Source organism: Microtus oregoni, unplaced genomic scaffold, assembly GCF_018167655.1.
Source record: "Microtus oregoni isolate MIOR12 unplaced genomic scaffold, Mior012 000020F_ref0000438, whole genome shotgun sequence".
NCBI lineage: Eukaryota > Metazoa > Chordata > Mammalia > Rodentia > Cricetidae > Microtus > Microtus oregoni.
This window is the reverse complement of record NW_024543079.1, coordinates 14,555,573-14,573,002: the sequence shown is the minus strand read 5'-3', so window position 1 is coordinate 14,573,002 and position 17,430 is coordinate 14,555,573. Positions and strand designations below refer to the sequence as shown.

Genomic DNA, 17,430 nt, shown 5'->3' with positions numbered 1-17,430 from the left:
CTGTCCTGGAACTTACTCTGTGAACCAGGCTGACCTCGAACTCACAGAGATCCTCCTGCCTGTGTCTCTCAAGTGCTGGGATTAAAGGCGTGCACCACCACTTCCCGGCAATTGTATTACTCTTGCAGCTCCAGTTTCTATTACTATACCGAATATTTGAGACAAGATCCTTTATAATGAAAACAGGCTGTGTTGGGAAATGGCTCAAATCAGAAAGGTGTTTGCCATGCAAACAGGAGGACCTTCAATTGGATTCCCAAAACTCATGTAAAAAGCCAGGTGTGGTAGCACATGTCTGCAATCCCATGGAGGTTGAGGAGACCAACAGATCCAGGAAGCTCATTTGGTCAACTCACCTAGTCAGATTGATGACCAGCTAGTTCATTTAGAGACTTGTCTCAAAAACTAAAGGGAGCCAGGTATGGTGGTACACATGTAATCCATTTTGAAAAATCCTATTTTTCCCCTTAAATCATTTATACTCTGTAGGCAGAGTTTTCTGTCTAAACTGCTGATCAGCACTGTCCCACCAGCCCGTCCGCACATAACCACACAGAGACTTAATATTAATTATAAAAGCTTGGCCGATAGCTCAGGCTTGTTTTTAGCTAGCTCTTATCACTTAAACTAACCCATTTCTATTCATCTATGTACTGCCTTGAGGCTTGTTTATCTCATCTACTTATTTCTCATTCTGCTTGCTCTGCCCTTCATGGCCTCTCCTCTGACTCTGCCCTTCTTCTCCCCTTACTCTGCCCTTCTCCCCAGCATTTTCTCTACCCTGAAAATCCTGCCTACCCACTGGCCAATCAGTTTTTTATTAACAATCAGAGCAACTCATTTTCAGAGTGTATAGAAGGATTATTCCACAGCAGTACTCAAAACATTTTGGTGCTAGCCCAACATGATGGTTGGTACGTGCCTGTAATCCCAGCATCTTTTGGCAGTTAGAGGTTAAAGGATCAGGAGTTCTGATCCTGCCTTGGCTATACAGTGAGTTTAAGACCAGCCTAAACTGTTGGAAACCCTGACCCACCAAACAAAGGCAGAGAGATAGTCAGTAAAGTACTTCCTGTGCAAGCATGAGAATCTGAATTAACTCCCCAGTATCTATGGGGGGAAAAAAAAAACCTAGGTGTGGTGCCAGGTCCTTGTAGTCTTGGAGATATCTGAGAGGATCCCTTGAGTTTGCTGACAGAGCAGGCCAGCTGAATCAAATGAGTCCTAGGTCAGTGAGAGACTCTTGTGTCAAAGAAACCAGATAGTACCTAAGAAGCAACATACCTTCGGACTCCATATGCATGTGCATAAATGGGCTTGTACACGCACATCAATGTCCACTTGACATGTAAACAATCACATGCACCCACCAGAAAACAAAACAAAATAAATGACTTCTCCAAGTGAAGACAGTTAAAACAAAGTGTATTGGGCTGTCCTTAGAACTTGTCATTATTTTGTGATAAGAAGAGAAGATACATGAAAGTTGTTCCTGTCTTCTCCAAAGCCAGAGATGGAGTTTTGGTGGTTCGGATAGTGGAATGGTCAGTGTATGGTTGATGCAAAACAAAACACAATGCTTTAGAAAAGGCGTGGTCCTTAGGTGTTGAACCTAACCTGTCAGATTGCGTTCTCAGACAGAGATTGTAGCTTTGTTTCTATAATTTTGTTGTGTGTTTTACATAGACACTCACTAAAAGAATATAGCTGAAGGTTTATACCCTGTCCTCAATTTACTTATTTTTTAAAATTTATGTGCATGGATGTTTTGCCTGCATGTATATCTGTATACCATGTGCATGCCTGGTACCCACAGAAGAGGGCGACAATCTAGAACTGGAGTTAGAAGCAGCTGTGAGCCACTACATGGGTGCTGGGAATGAACTCGAGTCCTTTGTAAGAGAAACCAGTGCTCTTAACCACTAAGCCATCTCTCCAGCCCTCACCCTTCATTTTATGGCAGAAGAGCTATGACTCATTTATATGGGGATGATTATTAACAGACCATTTTTACTCTTTTGAAAGAGCTCCAGGAAAAAACACTTCTTAGCCTCAGAAGCTTGAGTTGTGGACTTTGTCACTGTTATAGGAAAGCTTGTCTTTGTCTGCTGTGTTTGTGTGAAGTAGCGCTAAGGTCTAAATTGCTTACCTCATACTTGGAATACCTTAAGTTATACCTACTTTAACACATAAACCCAGCTGTCATTTGTGAAAAGCTAAATAGCTGAGAGGTCTTATGGGCAGGGAGGGCATTATGAATTAAATCTTTTTAGTGTCTTAGAAATTTTATTTTAAAAAAAATGTTTTTTTTAATTATGTGTAGGTATGTATTTTATATGTGGAATTGTGTGCATAAGTTCTGGTACCCTTGAGTTACAGTTGGGCTTGAACTGATGTGGGTGCTGGGAACTGAACTTGGGTCTTCTAGAAGAGCATAAGTGCTCTTAACTGCCAAGCTATCTCTGCAGCCCAGAAATAATAATTAACAACTTCATTAAGAAAGAGAAAACGCTCTTAAAAGTGTGAATGGACTAATGAGATGGAAGAAAGGCATATATGTTTCAAAGGCTAGGATAAGCTTTCGTGTATATAATATAATAGAGAAATTATAAAATCAAGTAGTCACTAAATAGGCAGATTCAACTTATTTTTATCTTAGTTTGAGGGGAAAGGACTATTCCAACATTAATGTTGTGTTTTTCATTTTGTTTAATAAAGAGAAGAGAACTGATAGCAATGGCAGAGTGTATTTTGTCAACCACAACACTCGAATTACACAGTGGGAAGACCCCAGAAGCCAAGGGTAAGAACTTTAGTGTATATATGGCTTCTCGCAATTGTTTACCTATTTCTGACTCATTTATGTATTCTTGCCTCAAAACCCTTAAACATTAATCACCTATATACCTTGGAAGAAGAAAAATGATTACTTTCATATAATGAAAAGCTTGAGTTTTATGAGAAGGAACTGGGGATGAGTTGGCACAACTCACTGGTTTTCTTTTTTTCCCCACCAATAGAATTACAGAACTTTAAAAAAAACATAAAAGTATGTTTATATGTTATATTATATGATAGAATGTTTATGTATATTATAAGAATTTGCTGATTAATATACCAAGAGATATTATCACAAGTTTACTTAATGTTTTGATTACAGTATACAGTGATTTATGTTACATAAATTATGTCATTCTCTGTGTTAAAGTTAGCTAAGGCCTTGTTTTTTTAAAAAAAAAAAATACCACTCAAAGTATTTCTCAGGCCGAAAGTGGTGGTACACACCGTTAATCCTAGCACTGGGGAGGCAGAGGTAGTCAGATCTCTGTGAGTTCAAGGCCAGCCAAGGCTACATAGTGAGACACTGTTTCAAAAAAAAAAAAAGAAGGAAACCAATTCTCAGTTTCTGTTTCAAACAAAAGCTTAGAGTTCTGGAAGAAGTCAGAAATCAAGGTGTCAGCAGACTATGTGCCTCTGATGGCCAGGGAAAAGGGGTGCTCCAGTCCTCTTAACCACTACTATCTCCTCCCACTGCCTCCTCTTCCTCGTCTTGTTTTCTGAGACAAGGCCTCTCTATGCAACTCCTGCAGTCCTGGAACTCACTATGAAGACCAGGCTGGCCTCAAACTCACAGAGATTCTCCTGCCTCTGCCTCAAGTACTAGGATAAAGGTGTGAGCCAGCACGCCTGGCTTCTCCCAATTTATAGTTTGCTGGCTAGTGTCAGCAGTATTTTAGTTTTCCTCTCTCTCTCTCTCTCTCTCTCTCTCTCTCTCTCTTTCTCTCTCTCTCTTTATAAACAGGGTCTCTCTGTATAGCTCTGGCTGTCCTAGAACTTACTCATAGACCAGGCTGGCCTCAGACTCAAAGGGACCTGCCTGCCTGTGCCTCCCAAGTGCTGGGATCAAAGGTGTGCACCTCCACTACCTGGCCACATAGCTTTCTTTTATATTTTTGTTCCAATTTTCTCTTTTTATACAAGCACCAGTCCTATAAGATGTGACTCCAAGTATGGATTCATCTTTATACATCTTTGGTGACACTGTTTCCAAATAAGGTCCTATCCTTGGGTGCTGGTCCCTAGAACTTAGACATAAGTATTTGGAAGCGAAGCATAGTCACCTCATGACAGAATGTAATATTATAACTATCAAATGGTTCTATTTTTCAAGGAATATGGCAAACTGTGCAGTTTACATGTTAATCACAAATGCGGGCATGTTCCTTACACCTTTCTCACTTCAAACATCTATCTACAAATTTTGTCACAACTACTCTTTAAGTGTGATAGAGATATTAATAGTAGTGTACATTTGTAATCCAAACATTGGGGAGACTTAAGTAGGAAATCTTCAATTCCAGGCTGGCCTGGGGTACTTAGTGAGCTCTTGTCTAAGAACAACATAAAACTATAATTACAACATAAAAATATAATTACTGAATTATATTCAGTCACATTTTTTATAGAGAAATAATAGAGACAGTAGGAGGAAGAATATGCAAAGAAGAGGCTGGGAAGATTCTAAATTTCTGTTGCTAATGGAGAGTCATGTGCTTTGATGTTGGTAATATGTAAATGCTGACAACAGGGAGGTCTGTGGATTCCACTCAAGTGTCCATTTGCCCTTTTGGGTGAAATAAAACAGTCTGTAGTTCCTCCAGAGACCAAAACTGTTGCAGTGTGTCCCAGGCCTCTCTCCTCTTTGTAGGATGCCCAGTGGGGAAATCCTCCAGGCAAAGAAGGGCATTCCTGATAGGCACAGCTACCCCTACTAGCAAATCACTTTCTAGTAGTTGAAAACAAGAGCAGCCTTCTGTAGGTATGATTAATTCCTCATGATACAAATCCCATGATTCACATTTCAATAATTCTATCAGTTCACTCATTTAAAATACTTTATCTAAAAAAGAGGTGCTTATATCCCTTAATGCATTAGTCCATTGTTTGAATAGCATGGGATAATTCACCAATACTATATGCCAATTTATCTTAATTTATTTTAATAGTTTTCAAGGCAACTGGTCATTGAGCTTATCTAGGAACTATAATCACCGTGGAAGTGAATTTTTTGAATTTTTTTTATATTTTTGGTTAGTCTTCCCTGACATTTGCGTTGAATTATATAAATAAGACTAAATAGTCTTAATATTTTGGTAGTTTGTAAAGCATGGTTTAAGGCAGTGTTCTTCTGAATATAGCACTTTGTCTTTCCAAAGTGTACTTGATGAAAACAACAATCAAAACTAAGAGTGTTTCTCTATAATAGTGAGCTTGAATGTCTTCAGATCTCCACTTTTCTTCCTTTGTGATAGAAACTTTAGTATTCCCAGTGTTTCCTCTTATCAAGTCCATTAGATAAGAAACTTAAAGCTATGAAGCCAGGCTGGAGGGGTGATGATGTAGCTCGGTTGGTATAGTGTTGTTTGACATGCATGAAACCCTGGTTTTGATCTCTAAGAACCCCACAGGTGATATGTGCGTATAATTCCAGTGCTTGAGAAGTAGAGGCAGGAAGGTCAGAAGGTCAGGGTTATCCTAGGCTATGTGAGCTAAATCCAGGATATATGAGACCCTATCTCAAAAGAAAAAAGGGGGAAAAGTGAACTGGTATACACGAATAAATGTTGCATTTATTTTATTCAACCAGCTGAGAAGTCTGGTTGCCTTTATGTTTAAAAAGGACAGTAAATTCATAGGTACGAGTATCCATTTTAATATTTATGCTAATGCATTGATTTTTTTGGGTGCTGTAATGGATCATTTATATAGGTCATTGTTGATTTATGATCTAGTTTAGGAAACCAGGTGGTGATGGTGCACACCTTTAATTCTACACTTGGGAAGCAGAGGCAGGCGATCTCTGTGAATTTGAGGCCAACCTGGTCTACAGAGTTAGTTCTAGAACAGTATCCAAAGCTACACAGAGAAATCTTATCTTGAACACCCCCTGCCCCCCCAAAAATCTAGTTTAGTTTCTAAAACTCATGTAATAGTTGCAGAGTAGAGAATTTTGCCAGCATACAACCTGAGGGATGATGACACCATGCAAGCAGCACATAGGAGAGACCTGGGCAGAATGATTAATTTGTAGTAGGAGAAAGAGGGGACAGGTACTATTGGAAGGCTTTCTTTCTACCAGGCCATTTTCTTGCTTCATTTCTCATATGGTCTTATTATGTAGTATTGTCTTGATTGTTTTAATATTTTTATTCATTTTTTGAGAATTTCATATGTGTATAATGCATGTAGGTCTTATCTACTTCCTCCTCCTCCCTCCAGTTCTCCTCAGTGCATCTCCTCGAGGCTGGCCTCCAACTCAGAGATCTGCCTGCTTCTGCCTCAGCCTCAGCCTCCTGGGTACTGAGATTAAAGGCGTGCACCACCACATCTGACTGTTGCCTGCATTTTATGGACAAAAAAAAGCCTGAAGTTTAAAGAGGGCAGCCCAGAGTTTTCAGGATATAAAGATATATGTTCAGGAAAAAGATAGGGACATTTTGTAAAGAACTTTCAAGTTGCCTTAACAGAGAAAACAGATTTGTCAGTGGGAGAAGATGTCATTCAGAACGATGACAGATGTGACTTGTTTGGGAAAATGGTCACTGGCCATGAAATCTCAGGGCTCCTGAGAGGGAGTCTAAAAGAGAAACTGAGTTGATGAAATCTGACTTAGGGAGATACTCTGTCAACAATATCATGTAGGTTTAGATGGAGAAGACCTGAGTAATAGTGAGAATCAAAGATAAGGGATGGCTAGAAAGACTTAAAAGGCAGAATGAGTTAACTTGGGTACCATGGCTATTGAAGTGAGTTATTAAATAAATGGGAGAACATAGGCCAATAATGTGATGATGATTCATTTTTAATATTGTTGATGATGACTTTAATGTGTTTGTAGAATGTCTAGGTAGGGATATATATTATCTGAAAATATGGGATTATGTAGGTTTTCTGAAAGATTTTTATTCTGTTTACAGGTGTTTTTAGTTTCTGGTTTGGGGCAAAGAAGCATGCCTTTGATTGTTTTTGTTTATGTTTTCCTTTGTATTTTATAGTCAATTAAATGAAAAGCCCTTGCCTGAAGGCTGGGAAATGAGATTCACAGTGGATGGGATTCCATATTTTGTGGACCACAATAAAAGAACAACCACCTACATAGATCCACGTACAGGAAAATCTGCCCTGTAAGTTTTCTTAACATTATTAATTAAAAACACAACTAATTTCTTGGATTTTGACAAATATCTTAGTTAGCAAAGACTGGAGGTGTATGTGAGTTGGCTCATAGGTCTCTGAATACTGAATTTTGTTGTTGTTTGGGGGTGGGGCAGGTCCGGGAACAGTTCTTATCTTGTAGCTCTGGTTGGCCTAGAAGTCACACTGTAGACCAGGCTGGCCTTGAACTCATAGAGATCACCTTTCTCTTTTTCTCTGCTTCTACTGGCGTTAAAGAGGTATACCATCATAATACCATCATGCTCAGTTAGGAGTTCTTTCTATACTGACAGGAGTCACTTGATCATTGTGTGGGCCTTGAAGAATATGCTTTCAGAAGCCTAGGTGAATTAAGCCTGCTACATGGCTAGACTATATGCCATGTACACTCAGTATAGGTGTGTATGACCTATTATTCCTAAAATCATGATGAACAAAACACGGGATTAAATAAAGCACTGGAAAAAATGATGCAGTCAAGACACACAGGAAGCACAAAGTGTGTGATGTTCAGCCAGCATTATATGGCTGTTTTATAGTAAACTGTTTTTTGTTATTGTTGCTTTGTTTTGTTTTGCTTTTTTTTTTCTTTTGAGACAGTCTCACTATGCAAATCTGGCAATGTAGACTGTGTTGCAGATGTCACACTTAGCTGAACTTTTATGATAGTAGTAGAAGTACACTCTAAAATAATAGTTTAAAACAGGGCACTAAGCCTGGTGTAGTGGTACACACCTTTAATCCCAGCACTCAGGAGGCAAAGGCAAGTGGATGGATCTGTGAGTTCAAGGACAGCCTGGTCTACATGGTTCCAGAATAGCACTTGCTGTCAGGGAGACAACACAAGATGGCTCAGTGGGTAAAAACACCTACTGCCAAGCCTGAGAACCTGAGTTTGATATCTGGGACCCACATGGTGGAAGACGAGAAATGACTTCCACAAGTTGTCCTCTGACACTCGAGCACCATGGTATGAGCATGCCTACACATATAGACATGTACGTACATACTAAATAAGTAAGTAAATAAAAGTGTTCAAAAGAAGTAGAGCTGGAATTGTAGTTTCCCAATAGGTAAATAAATAAGTAGATGGAATTGTTTTTCCTTTTATTGGAAGAAAGTGTATTGATTGAGTGCATTGCCAGTGACTAAGTAGTATCAAAGGGGTTAGAGGTGTAGCTCAGTTGGAATAATGCTTGCCTGCGTGCATGAAGCCCTGAGTTCAGTCTTCAGTAGTACGTACAACCAGACATGCCTTTAAGACCAGCATTTGGGAGATGGAGACAGGAGAATCAGAATCTTGAGGACAGCCTGGGCTATATGAGACCTTACATCAAAACAAAACAAAAGTACAAAAAGATCCCTCTCAGTAACAAGAGTACTGCCCTGGCCAATTAGATGGTTTTCTTCATTTCTTATTCAGATTCATTGCTAATGTGTAGAAATATAACTGATAATATGTTAACGTATTCTGATACTTACTGAATTTGCTTTTCTTTTAAAGTGATCTTCATTTTCTACATAAAAGATTTTATCTGGAAACAAATCATTACACTTATTGCTAGTGTGCCCTTTGTTCTTCTTGCCAATACTAGACATCCTTTCATTGCTTCTGACCTGATCTTGTTAGATGTTTCTACCTTCTTTTAACTAAAAAAAAAAAAAAAAAAATGCCACTGTGTGGTATTGCTCTTCTTTAATGTAGCACTCAGGAGACAGAGGCAGGCAGATTTCTGTGAGTTCAAAGCCAGGCAAGACTACATAGGAAGTTCCTGCCTCAAAAACCATTTTGTGTGTGTCCACGAAGGATCCTTGTTTTACAGACATTTGTAAACCACCCACTCGTGTTAGGATCTGAGCTCTTGTCCTCTGAGAGAACAGGAAGTCTTCTAACCACTGAGCCATCTTTCTGACCCCGTTTGTTGTCATTAGGTTGATACATGATTTGTTACATGATTTCATACGTTGAACTATCCTTATAGTCTGATGATAAATCCCATTTGGTATGTGATATAAAGGATTAAAGCATCAATCCTTTAATATCCTGCCAAAATCCTTTTGCTAATTTTGACTGAGAATTTTATTCTTCTGCATATTAAAAGCTTGTATGCTTACAGCAGAAACTGAGAAATCAGTCCAGTTAGGCACCAGTGAAAAATTATAGAAATAATCTATTCTTTTGTTTGTTTGTTTGTTTTTTGAGACAGGGTTTCTCTGTAGCTTTGGTACCTGTCCTGGAACTAGCTCTTGTAGACCAGGCTGGCCTCGAACTCCAGAGATCTGCCTGCCTCTGTCTCCCGAGTGCTGGGATTAAAGGCGTGTGCCACCATCGCCTGGCTTAGAAATAATCTAGATGTGAAAATAAATTATAAGTAGATAATATAGTTATAGTAAAGGTTGGGTGCATATAACAGAAAGTCCTATAATTGAATATAATACCTTATATTCAATAGTAGTATATTTCTCTATATTATTTAAGAATAACCTGGACCAGATAATGATGTATGCCTGTAATCATAACTACCTGTAACTCAAGCTCCAGGAGATTCAGTAACCTCTTTTGCCTTCTCTGGCACACACTCTTTCCCCTAGATAGTATTAAAATAAAAAGAATGTAACTCAGCCAGATGGTGGTGGTATACATCTTTAATCCCAGCACTTGGGAGCCAGAGGCAGGCAGATCTCTGAATTCGAGGCCAGTCTGGTCTACAGAGCAAGTTCCAGGACAGGTAGGGCTGTTACACAGAGAAACCCTGTCTTGAAACAACAACAAAAATATAACTCACCATAAAATAGAGGAGAAAAATCATATGATCAGTGACTGGAGCAATGCCTCATTACTGCAAAGCACTTGCTGCTCTTGGAGAGGATTCCAGGTCCGTTTATGGCATCCACTTGGCATCTACCAACACTCTGTAAATTCAGTTCCAGGGGATCCAGTGCCCTCTCTGGCCTCGTTGGGCATCAGGGATTCAACATGGTCACAGACACATATACATGTCAACACTCACATACATACAAATTAATGAATCTTTTAAGATAAATCATGATTATTCAGTAAAAGCTTTTGATGAATCACAAAACACTTTTGTGGTCCTCTTTCACTTGCCTTGGAAATGTTCTTATAAAAATACAGATAAAAGCCTCCATTGTGCTTAATGATGAAATAACTACTCCATCCAGGATGTGTATCACCACTGCTGCCACTCAGCATCATAGTGGCAATCAAGTGTAGAAGAGATAGGCTGGAGAGGAGGAAGTAAGGCTGTCTGTCTTTCATAAGAATCATATGTAGTGAAAATTGTGAGTAATGTAGAGAAAATTACTAGAGCTAGTAAATTTTCCAGGATTGCAGGGCATAAAATCAGATGTAATTCTACATTAAAACAGCCAAACAGCGGCTTCCAGTGATCTGGAATTCTTCCTGTTCTTTGGCCCTAGATCATGGTTTTCATCCTCATTGTACTTGTCATTTGACTAAAGAACACACTGGAGTGAAAACAAAACCCTGAACCAATATTTTGTTCCTTAAAAAAATGACTTCTTGAAAGCCCCCTCCAGCACTTGTGGTTCGAGCTCCTTAGACGGAGCTGAAGTCTCACGGAAACACTAGGAAATGTCTGTCCTGGTATCATCAAGTTGCTTGACCTTGAGTTTCATGAGGACTAAAGGATGGATAGAGTAGGAGCTCTTCTGTCCAGCCCTGTTAGATCACCTGCACACAGAAAAAGCCTCCCTAGCAGTGGCTTCAACAAGAGTTTACTTAAAAATAGTCCTTAGGGAACATTCAAAAAAGAAAAGGGGAAAGATGTATTAGGAATATGCTCTGTTGGGTGCTTTTGTATCTGTCTGCTGAGTGCTGGGTAGCAACGGGTGGGGATGTGGGGAGTGTATTTGCTTTCCTGTAGCATTCCTTTGACAAGCAGTTTCATGTGTCGTATTAATGTTAATCTTTGTTCTTCAGAGACAATGGACCCCAGATAGCATATGTTCGGGACTTCAAGGCAAAGGTTCAATATTTCCGTTTCTGGTGTCAGGTTAGTGTTGTTACATTGCTATGTTACACTGCAGTTCTGCAAATGTGTACTGACAATAAAAGTATGAGGCATTGGAGCCATCCATTTTTAGGACAATGAAATATTTATCAACTAGATAATTACCAAAAGATTAAGCTAGAAACCATTTAAATAAGAAAATATTGTGACTTTTCTTGGGAACCTATTGTTTTCAAGTTGCATAAATCCTTTTTTTTTTTTTTTCTTTCCAAGACAGGGTTTCTCTGTAGCTTTGGAGCCTGTCCTGGAGCTAGCTCTTGTAGACCAGGCTGGTCTTGAACTCACAGAGATCCGCCTGCCTCTGCTGCGATTAAAGGCGTGCGCCACCACCGCCCGGCAAATATTGAAACAAAATATTTTCTGATAGATTGCAGTTGTTCACTTTCCTATCTAGTAGTGTGTGTATGTGTGAGTTTGAATCAGGACAATCTAAATAACCCACACTGATTCGGACTCAAAATCCTCCTACCACAACCTTCTCAATGCTGCAGTTATAGGTGTTTGCCTCATTCATAACTCCATGTCTAGTGTTTGATAGAAATGTCTTTGATAAGTACACATATGATCAAATACATACAAGCATATATTTAATGTTTTATGATATCTAAATAAATGATTTTCTGTATGGGCTCTAAAGAAAATGAATGCATTAATTGAAGTATTATATTAAATACCCAAAATCAAGTTTTTATGAAGAATTTTTTTTAAGATTTATTTATTATGTATACAGTTTTCTGCCTCCCCCCCCTTTTTTTTTAAAGATTTATTTACTTATTTATTATGTATACAACTTTCTGCCTCCATGTATACCCACACGCCAGAGGAGGGCGCCAGATCTCATTACAGATGGTTTGGAGCCACCATGTGGTTGCTGGGAATTGAACTCAGGACCTCTGGAAGAGCAGACAGTGCTCTTAACCACTGAGCCATCTCTCCAGCCCTTTTCCCCCCTTTTTTGAGACAGGGTTTCTTTGTGTAATAACCTTGTTTGTTTTGGAACTCACTCTATAGACCAGGCTGGCTTGAACTCACAGAGATCTGCCAACCTCTGCTCCCCGAGTCCAGGGATTAAAGGCGTGCACCACCACTGTCTAGCATGTATACAGTTTTCTGCCTGCATGGCAAAAAGACAGTACCAGATCTCATTATAGATGCCTGTGAGCCACCATGTGGTTGCTGGGAATTGAACTCAGAACCTCTGGAAGAGTGACCAGTGCTCTTAACCTCTGAGCCATCTCTTCAGCCCTTAATTCAAATTTTTATAATTAACTGGGAAACATAATTTTGAATTAAAATTTGAAAATCAAAAGACTTACTAGAGTTCTTAAATATAAGCATTTTACATACACGATCTGATTTTCTTCTTACTCATATGGAAAAGAATCAACATGAATGCTGACAAATGTGTTGGCAGTCATAGTATAAATTATTCAAAGTGTGTTCTCGTTTGCAAAGATAAAAGTAAGTAAAACTTTCCTTCTTGGTTTTTGCTAGGCTATTTTAATGGTGAGAATTGACTTCAGTTGTTCTTATATTTCAGCAACTGGCCATGCCACAGCATATAAAGATCACAGTGACAAGAAAAACATTGTTTGAGGATTCCTTTCAACAGGTATTGTCTTGGTCACTCAGTAATTACTACCTTCTGGTACTCAGGGTGTGTGTATGGGTATACACACATACACATGCTGGTGTTCTTGCCTATGCATGTAAGTGTAGAGGCCAGAGGTGTTACTTCTGCTGTCCTGTTCCAATACTGTCTACCTTGTATTTTGAGACAGGGTTCCTCACTGAACCTAATGCTAACATTTGGGCTAAATCAGCTAGCCAGCAAACCCTTAGGATCTGTCTATCTTTGCCCCTCTGGTGCCAGGGGTACAGGCATGTGCTGTCATACCAGGCTCCTATGTGGGTTGCTGGGAATTTGAGCTTAGGTTCTGAAGGTTGCACAGTAAGTACCTTATCCCCGAGCCATTTCCCCAGCCCCCGACCTTGAATTTTTCAGTTTAATTTTGTTGCCAACTATCTTATATCACATTAGGAGTGTACAAGTGCTCCTGTGCGGTGTTCTGTGAGTTTAAGTTCTCTAAGCTGCTAAGTGTGTGATCGGAATGGTACACAGGTGGAACATCATCAGTCACTAGATGGAGGGCTGGGAATAACCTTACGAACTTGTGATATATAGGGAAAAGAGGAAAGATTTCATTTTATGCTTTTGTATTACTTTGGATTTTTATGCTAAACATGTGTTTCTCTTAGAAGTGTATTTTAAGTGGGAAAGAAATTAGCCATTGGTAACAGTTTTCTAAAAAATGCTCTATGAATTTTCAGTAGTCAATAAAGTTTTCATTTCCTGTCAGTGAGTGAGTTTGTTCACTATTTACCTTTACACCGTAGACATCACTCTCAAGCCAATCGCAATTAAGTGTTAGATTGTGTATATTAAAACATCCTGTGGATGGAATTTTCTTTAAAACACCTTGCTGGTCTTTGTCTTATTACTAGATGTGAAAGTGGTGATTTTCACGTCCCTCAGTCTGTTGTGATAGGTAGTTTTGTAAGCACTGAACTGAGTTCAGAGGAAGAGGTTGGAGCCATTGGCCTCAGCTGGCTGCTCAATTTCAGGAAGAGTTTTGTTCCTTTTCTGATGGTGCCTCAGTTATTAACATTAAAGAGAAAAGCCAGTTGGCATCCTGCTGCATAGAAGAGAGTGAGCCTTGGCAATTAACTGAGGCACTTAGAGAATTATGTTTATACATCGCCTGATGTAAGCCTCCGCGGCCATCTTTAGCCCAGCCCTTATACTCACGGCTCTCTTGTCACTGAGTAGTTAATGTTGTTTGAACCGTTTATTTTGTGTGTGTGGGGGGGGGGTGTTATAACTCGCTAGTACTTGTAATGACAAGATGCAAACAGTGACTAACTAAGCCTTTCGTCTTTGTGCCCTTACACTGAAAGGCTTTTGCAGTGACATGATGATGTGCTAAAATATTTAAAACTCATCTTAGATTTTACATCCACCAAATAAATGGGCAGTTATAATGTAAGGAAAATATGGCTGCTTAGAGGTAATCTAATATCAAAATAGGACATAATTTAAAAGTTAGCAATAGGTTTTCTTCATAGGTATTGGCTAACATTGCTTTAAATGGTGTTTTTTTACTAGCACAGCACAGTACAAGTGTTTATGGTGGAAAGTGTAGAAGAAAAGTCTCTTCTCATTAGCCCTGGTAAAGGGAATTGTTTAAACTAGTTGTAACCTTGTGGCATCTCTCAGATGTGTGTAGCTCAGTGCCCAGCTTATGGTGCTTGTGGGGTGTTTGTCATAAACGTGCATGTCAGCATAGACTATCTGTCACACCTGCATGCTTTTTGTCTGTTCTCTTTCACAGGGAACTGAGAACTTACTGATCCTCTTTGGATTTTTAAGTGTTAACAATTTACTCTCTATATAATAGGCATTATATCAAATTGTCTATCCCTCTCAGGCCTATCTACTGTAGCTCGGTAATGCTGCTGCCCTTCATATCTGAAGATGACACTGTTAACCACCCTTGTAGGAGGCAAAGTAGTAGTTTTTCTGTTTAATTTTAGACTCCCACTGAGTGTATTTCCAAAGATAAGTGAATCTGCAGTAACTGTTAGTCAGTTAGTTAATAAGTGGATATTTTGACTGTGAAACAATACCAAACCTAACCAGCCCTACTGCTCTTTCCTCCCTAAGTGGAGGAAGGGGAGAAAAACAGGTAATCCCCAACCACTGTATACTACACAATTGATAGATCAGCTTCGTAAGTTTCATGGAGAAGTGTATAAAGTATGTAAAAAATAGATGCATATAGTAACTATATGGAATATGAATGTATTTCTGTATGTGTACTGTTAACTAGACTGTAAATGCTCTATTTCATGTGTTAACTAGACTGTATTTCATGTTAACTAGACTGTAAACGCTCTATTTCATGCCTATACTGGAGTAAGTGGGAAATGACAGTGATGTTTCCACAATTGCAGTCACAGTTCTCTTACTTTGTTTTGTAGATAATGAGCTTCAGCCCGCAAGATCTGAGAAGACGTTTGTGGGTGATTTTCCCAGGAGAAGAAGGTTTAGATTATGGAGGTGTAGCAAGGTAGTGATATATGAATACTCAGAACTTAGTCCTTTCCTCCAAAGGTATCTTCACACTTTGTTCACAAGTGCTATTTTCTCAGTCCATTGTTTCAGGAAAATGAAATATATAAAATTATTTTAGCTTTATTACACTGCAACTACAGAATTTCAACAAGCATTACCTTAGTGCCTATTGTCTAAGAACTGCTAGTACCTGCCTCATTCACATGGTCCTCAGATTAACCTTGTGCAAAAGAATTTTATAGACGATGAAATTTAAAGAGTCACCTAGGTCACATAAGTTGTAGCCAGTTGTAAACTTTCCATTTTCTGACCAGTGACTAGTGTCTGTCAACCAGCCTCTGTCTTTTCCATAGGTGACCTAGAGCCCTGTAGTGTCAAGTCTTTCTTCCTCGCTAGAGCTCTGAGAAAGTTGGTAGCGCCACGGTTCCTCCCTAGGATTAACTTAGTGTTGAGAATATAGAGTTCTAGGGAAAAAAAAAGAGTTGAATGTCTTTGTTTTTTCACTTTGAAACATCTGTTCAGACTCTAAAAGACTTTGCTTATTCCGTGACAGTATTATACTGATTTACAGTTTTTTTTTATTTATTTATTATGTGTACAATATTCTGTCTGCGTGTATATCTGCAGGCCAGAAGAGGGCACCAGACTTCATTACAGATGGTTGTAAGCCACCATGTGGTTGCCGGGAATTGAATTCAGGACCTTTGGAAGTGCAGGCAATGCTCTTAACCACTGAGCCATCTCTCCAGCCCCTGGTTTACAGTTTTAAACTAGGGCCACAGCATGGCTCAGTGAATAAAAGTGCCTGCCACAAACCCTGGCACCTACAGGAGAAGAGAGACCAACTCCCCCAAACTGTCACGTAACCTCCGCATGCACATTGTGGCCTTTCTGTGCTTTGATACATATACATACGTACGTACATACATGTACTTGCACATACTCACATGCAGCATAGCCAGTGGTAGCGCATGTCTTTAATCTTAGCACTTGGGAGGCAGAGGCTGGTGCATCTCTGAGTTCGAGACCAGCCTGGTCTACAGAGTGAGTTCCAAGACAGTCAGGGCTACACAGAGGAACGCTGTCTCAAAAAACCATACATGATAGATAGATAGATAGATAGATAGATAGATAGATAGATAGATAGATAGGGAAGACAAATATTTAAAGCTAAATAGATAATAAAATTTAAAAATTTTAAGCTGCATGTAGTGGCAAATGACTGATCCTAGCATTTGGGAGATAATACTAGGGAGTATCAAGTCTAGCCTAGGCTACAGAGGGCATTTGAAGCCAGCCTGGGTACATGAAACCCTCTCTCAAATAAAATTAAATAAAAATCACATACAAAGCTGTAGCAATGTGGAAGGGGAAGAATTTTTAAAAAAGACAGCTTGAGCTGTCTTTTGAGCAAATAACTGTCTAGGATTATTTTGAAGGGTAGAAACACTTTGGGTTTTTTGTTTTGTTTTTTAAATTCTTTTTTTTTTTAATGGTGAAAAGGTGTATATTTAGAATTAGCCAGCTTTGGGAGGGGCAGGAGCTTCCTTTTTTTCCACTTTCACCGCCATCTTGATGAAAAGGGTGGTCTACGCTCGTTCCCATAGGCTTATCGTTTTTTAAATTCTTTATATTTTTTATGTGCATGAGCTTTAGCCTGCATGTATGTGTGTGCCTGGTGTCCTTAGAGGTCAGAAGAGGGTGTTGGTTCCTTAGAAGTGGAATTACAGATGACCATGAGCCACCATGTAAGTGCTGGGAACTGCAGTTAGATTGCAGCCAGTTAGTTGTCTTAACTACTTAGGCATTTTTCTAACCTCTGAAGTACTGTTTGTTTGTTTTGTTTGTTTTTTTGAGGCAAGATTTCTCTATAGCTTTGGAGTGTGTCCTGGAACTCACTCTGTAGACCAGGTGGCCTCAAACTCAGAGATCTATCTGTCTCTACCTCATGAGTGCTGAGATTACAGGCGTGCGCCACCACTGCTTGGCTTGTTTACAAGGTTTCTGTATAGCCCTGGATGTCTT

The 17,430-nt window shown here is 39.3% G+C and overlaps 1 protein-coding gene across 2 annotated transcripts in view; it reads left to right on the top strand.

The window, feature by feature from the left end:
- Itch (itchy E3 ubiquitin protein ligase) overlaps positions 1 to 17,430 on the top strand; it is a 90,701-nt gene that overhangs the window by 51,707 nt on the left and 21,564 nt on the right. For both annotated transcript variants that reach the window (XR_005976036.1, XM_041670240.1), the window contains exons 13-17: positions 2,719 to 2,803; positions 7,056 to 7,184; positions 11,180 to 11,252; positions 12,811 to 12,882; positions 15,312 to 15,400. Coding sequence is in view for 1 of the 2 variants with exons in the window: in XM_041670240.1 (XP_041526174.1) it covers positions 2,719 to 2,803; positions 7,056 to 7,184; positions 11,180 to 11,252; positions 12,811 to 12,882; positions 15,312 to 15,400 (448 nt within the window). In the remaining variant the exon portion in view is untranslated. The remainder of the gene's footprint in view (positions 1 to 2,718; positions 2,804 to 7,055; positions 7,185 to 11,179; positions 11,253 to 12,810; positions 12,883 to 15,311; positions 15,401 to 17,430) is intronic.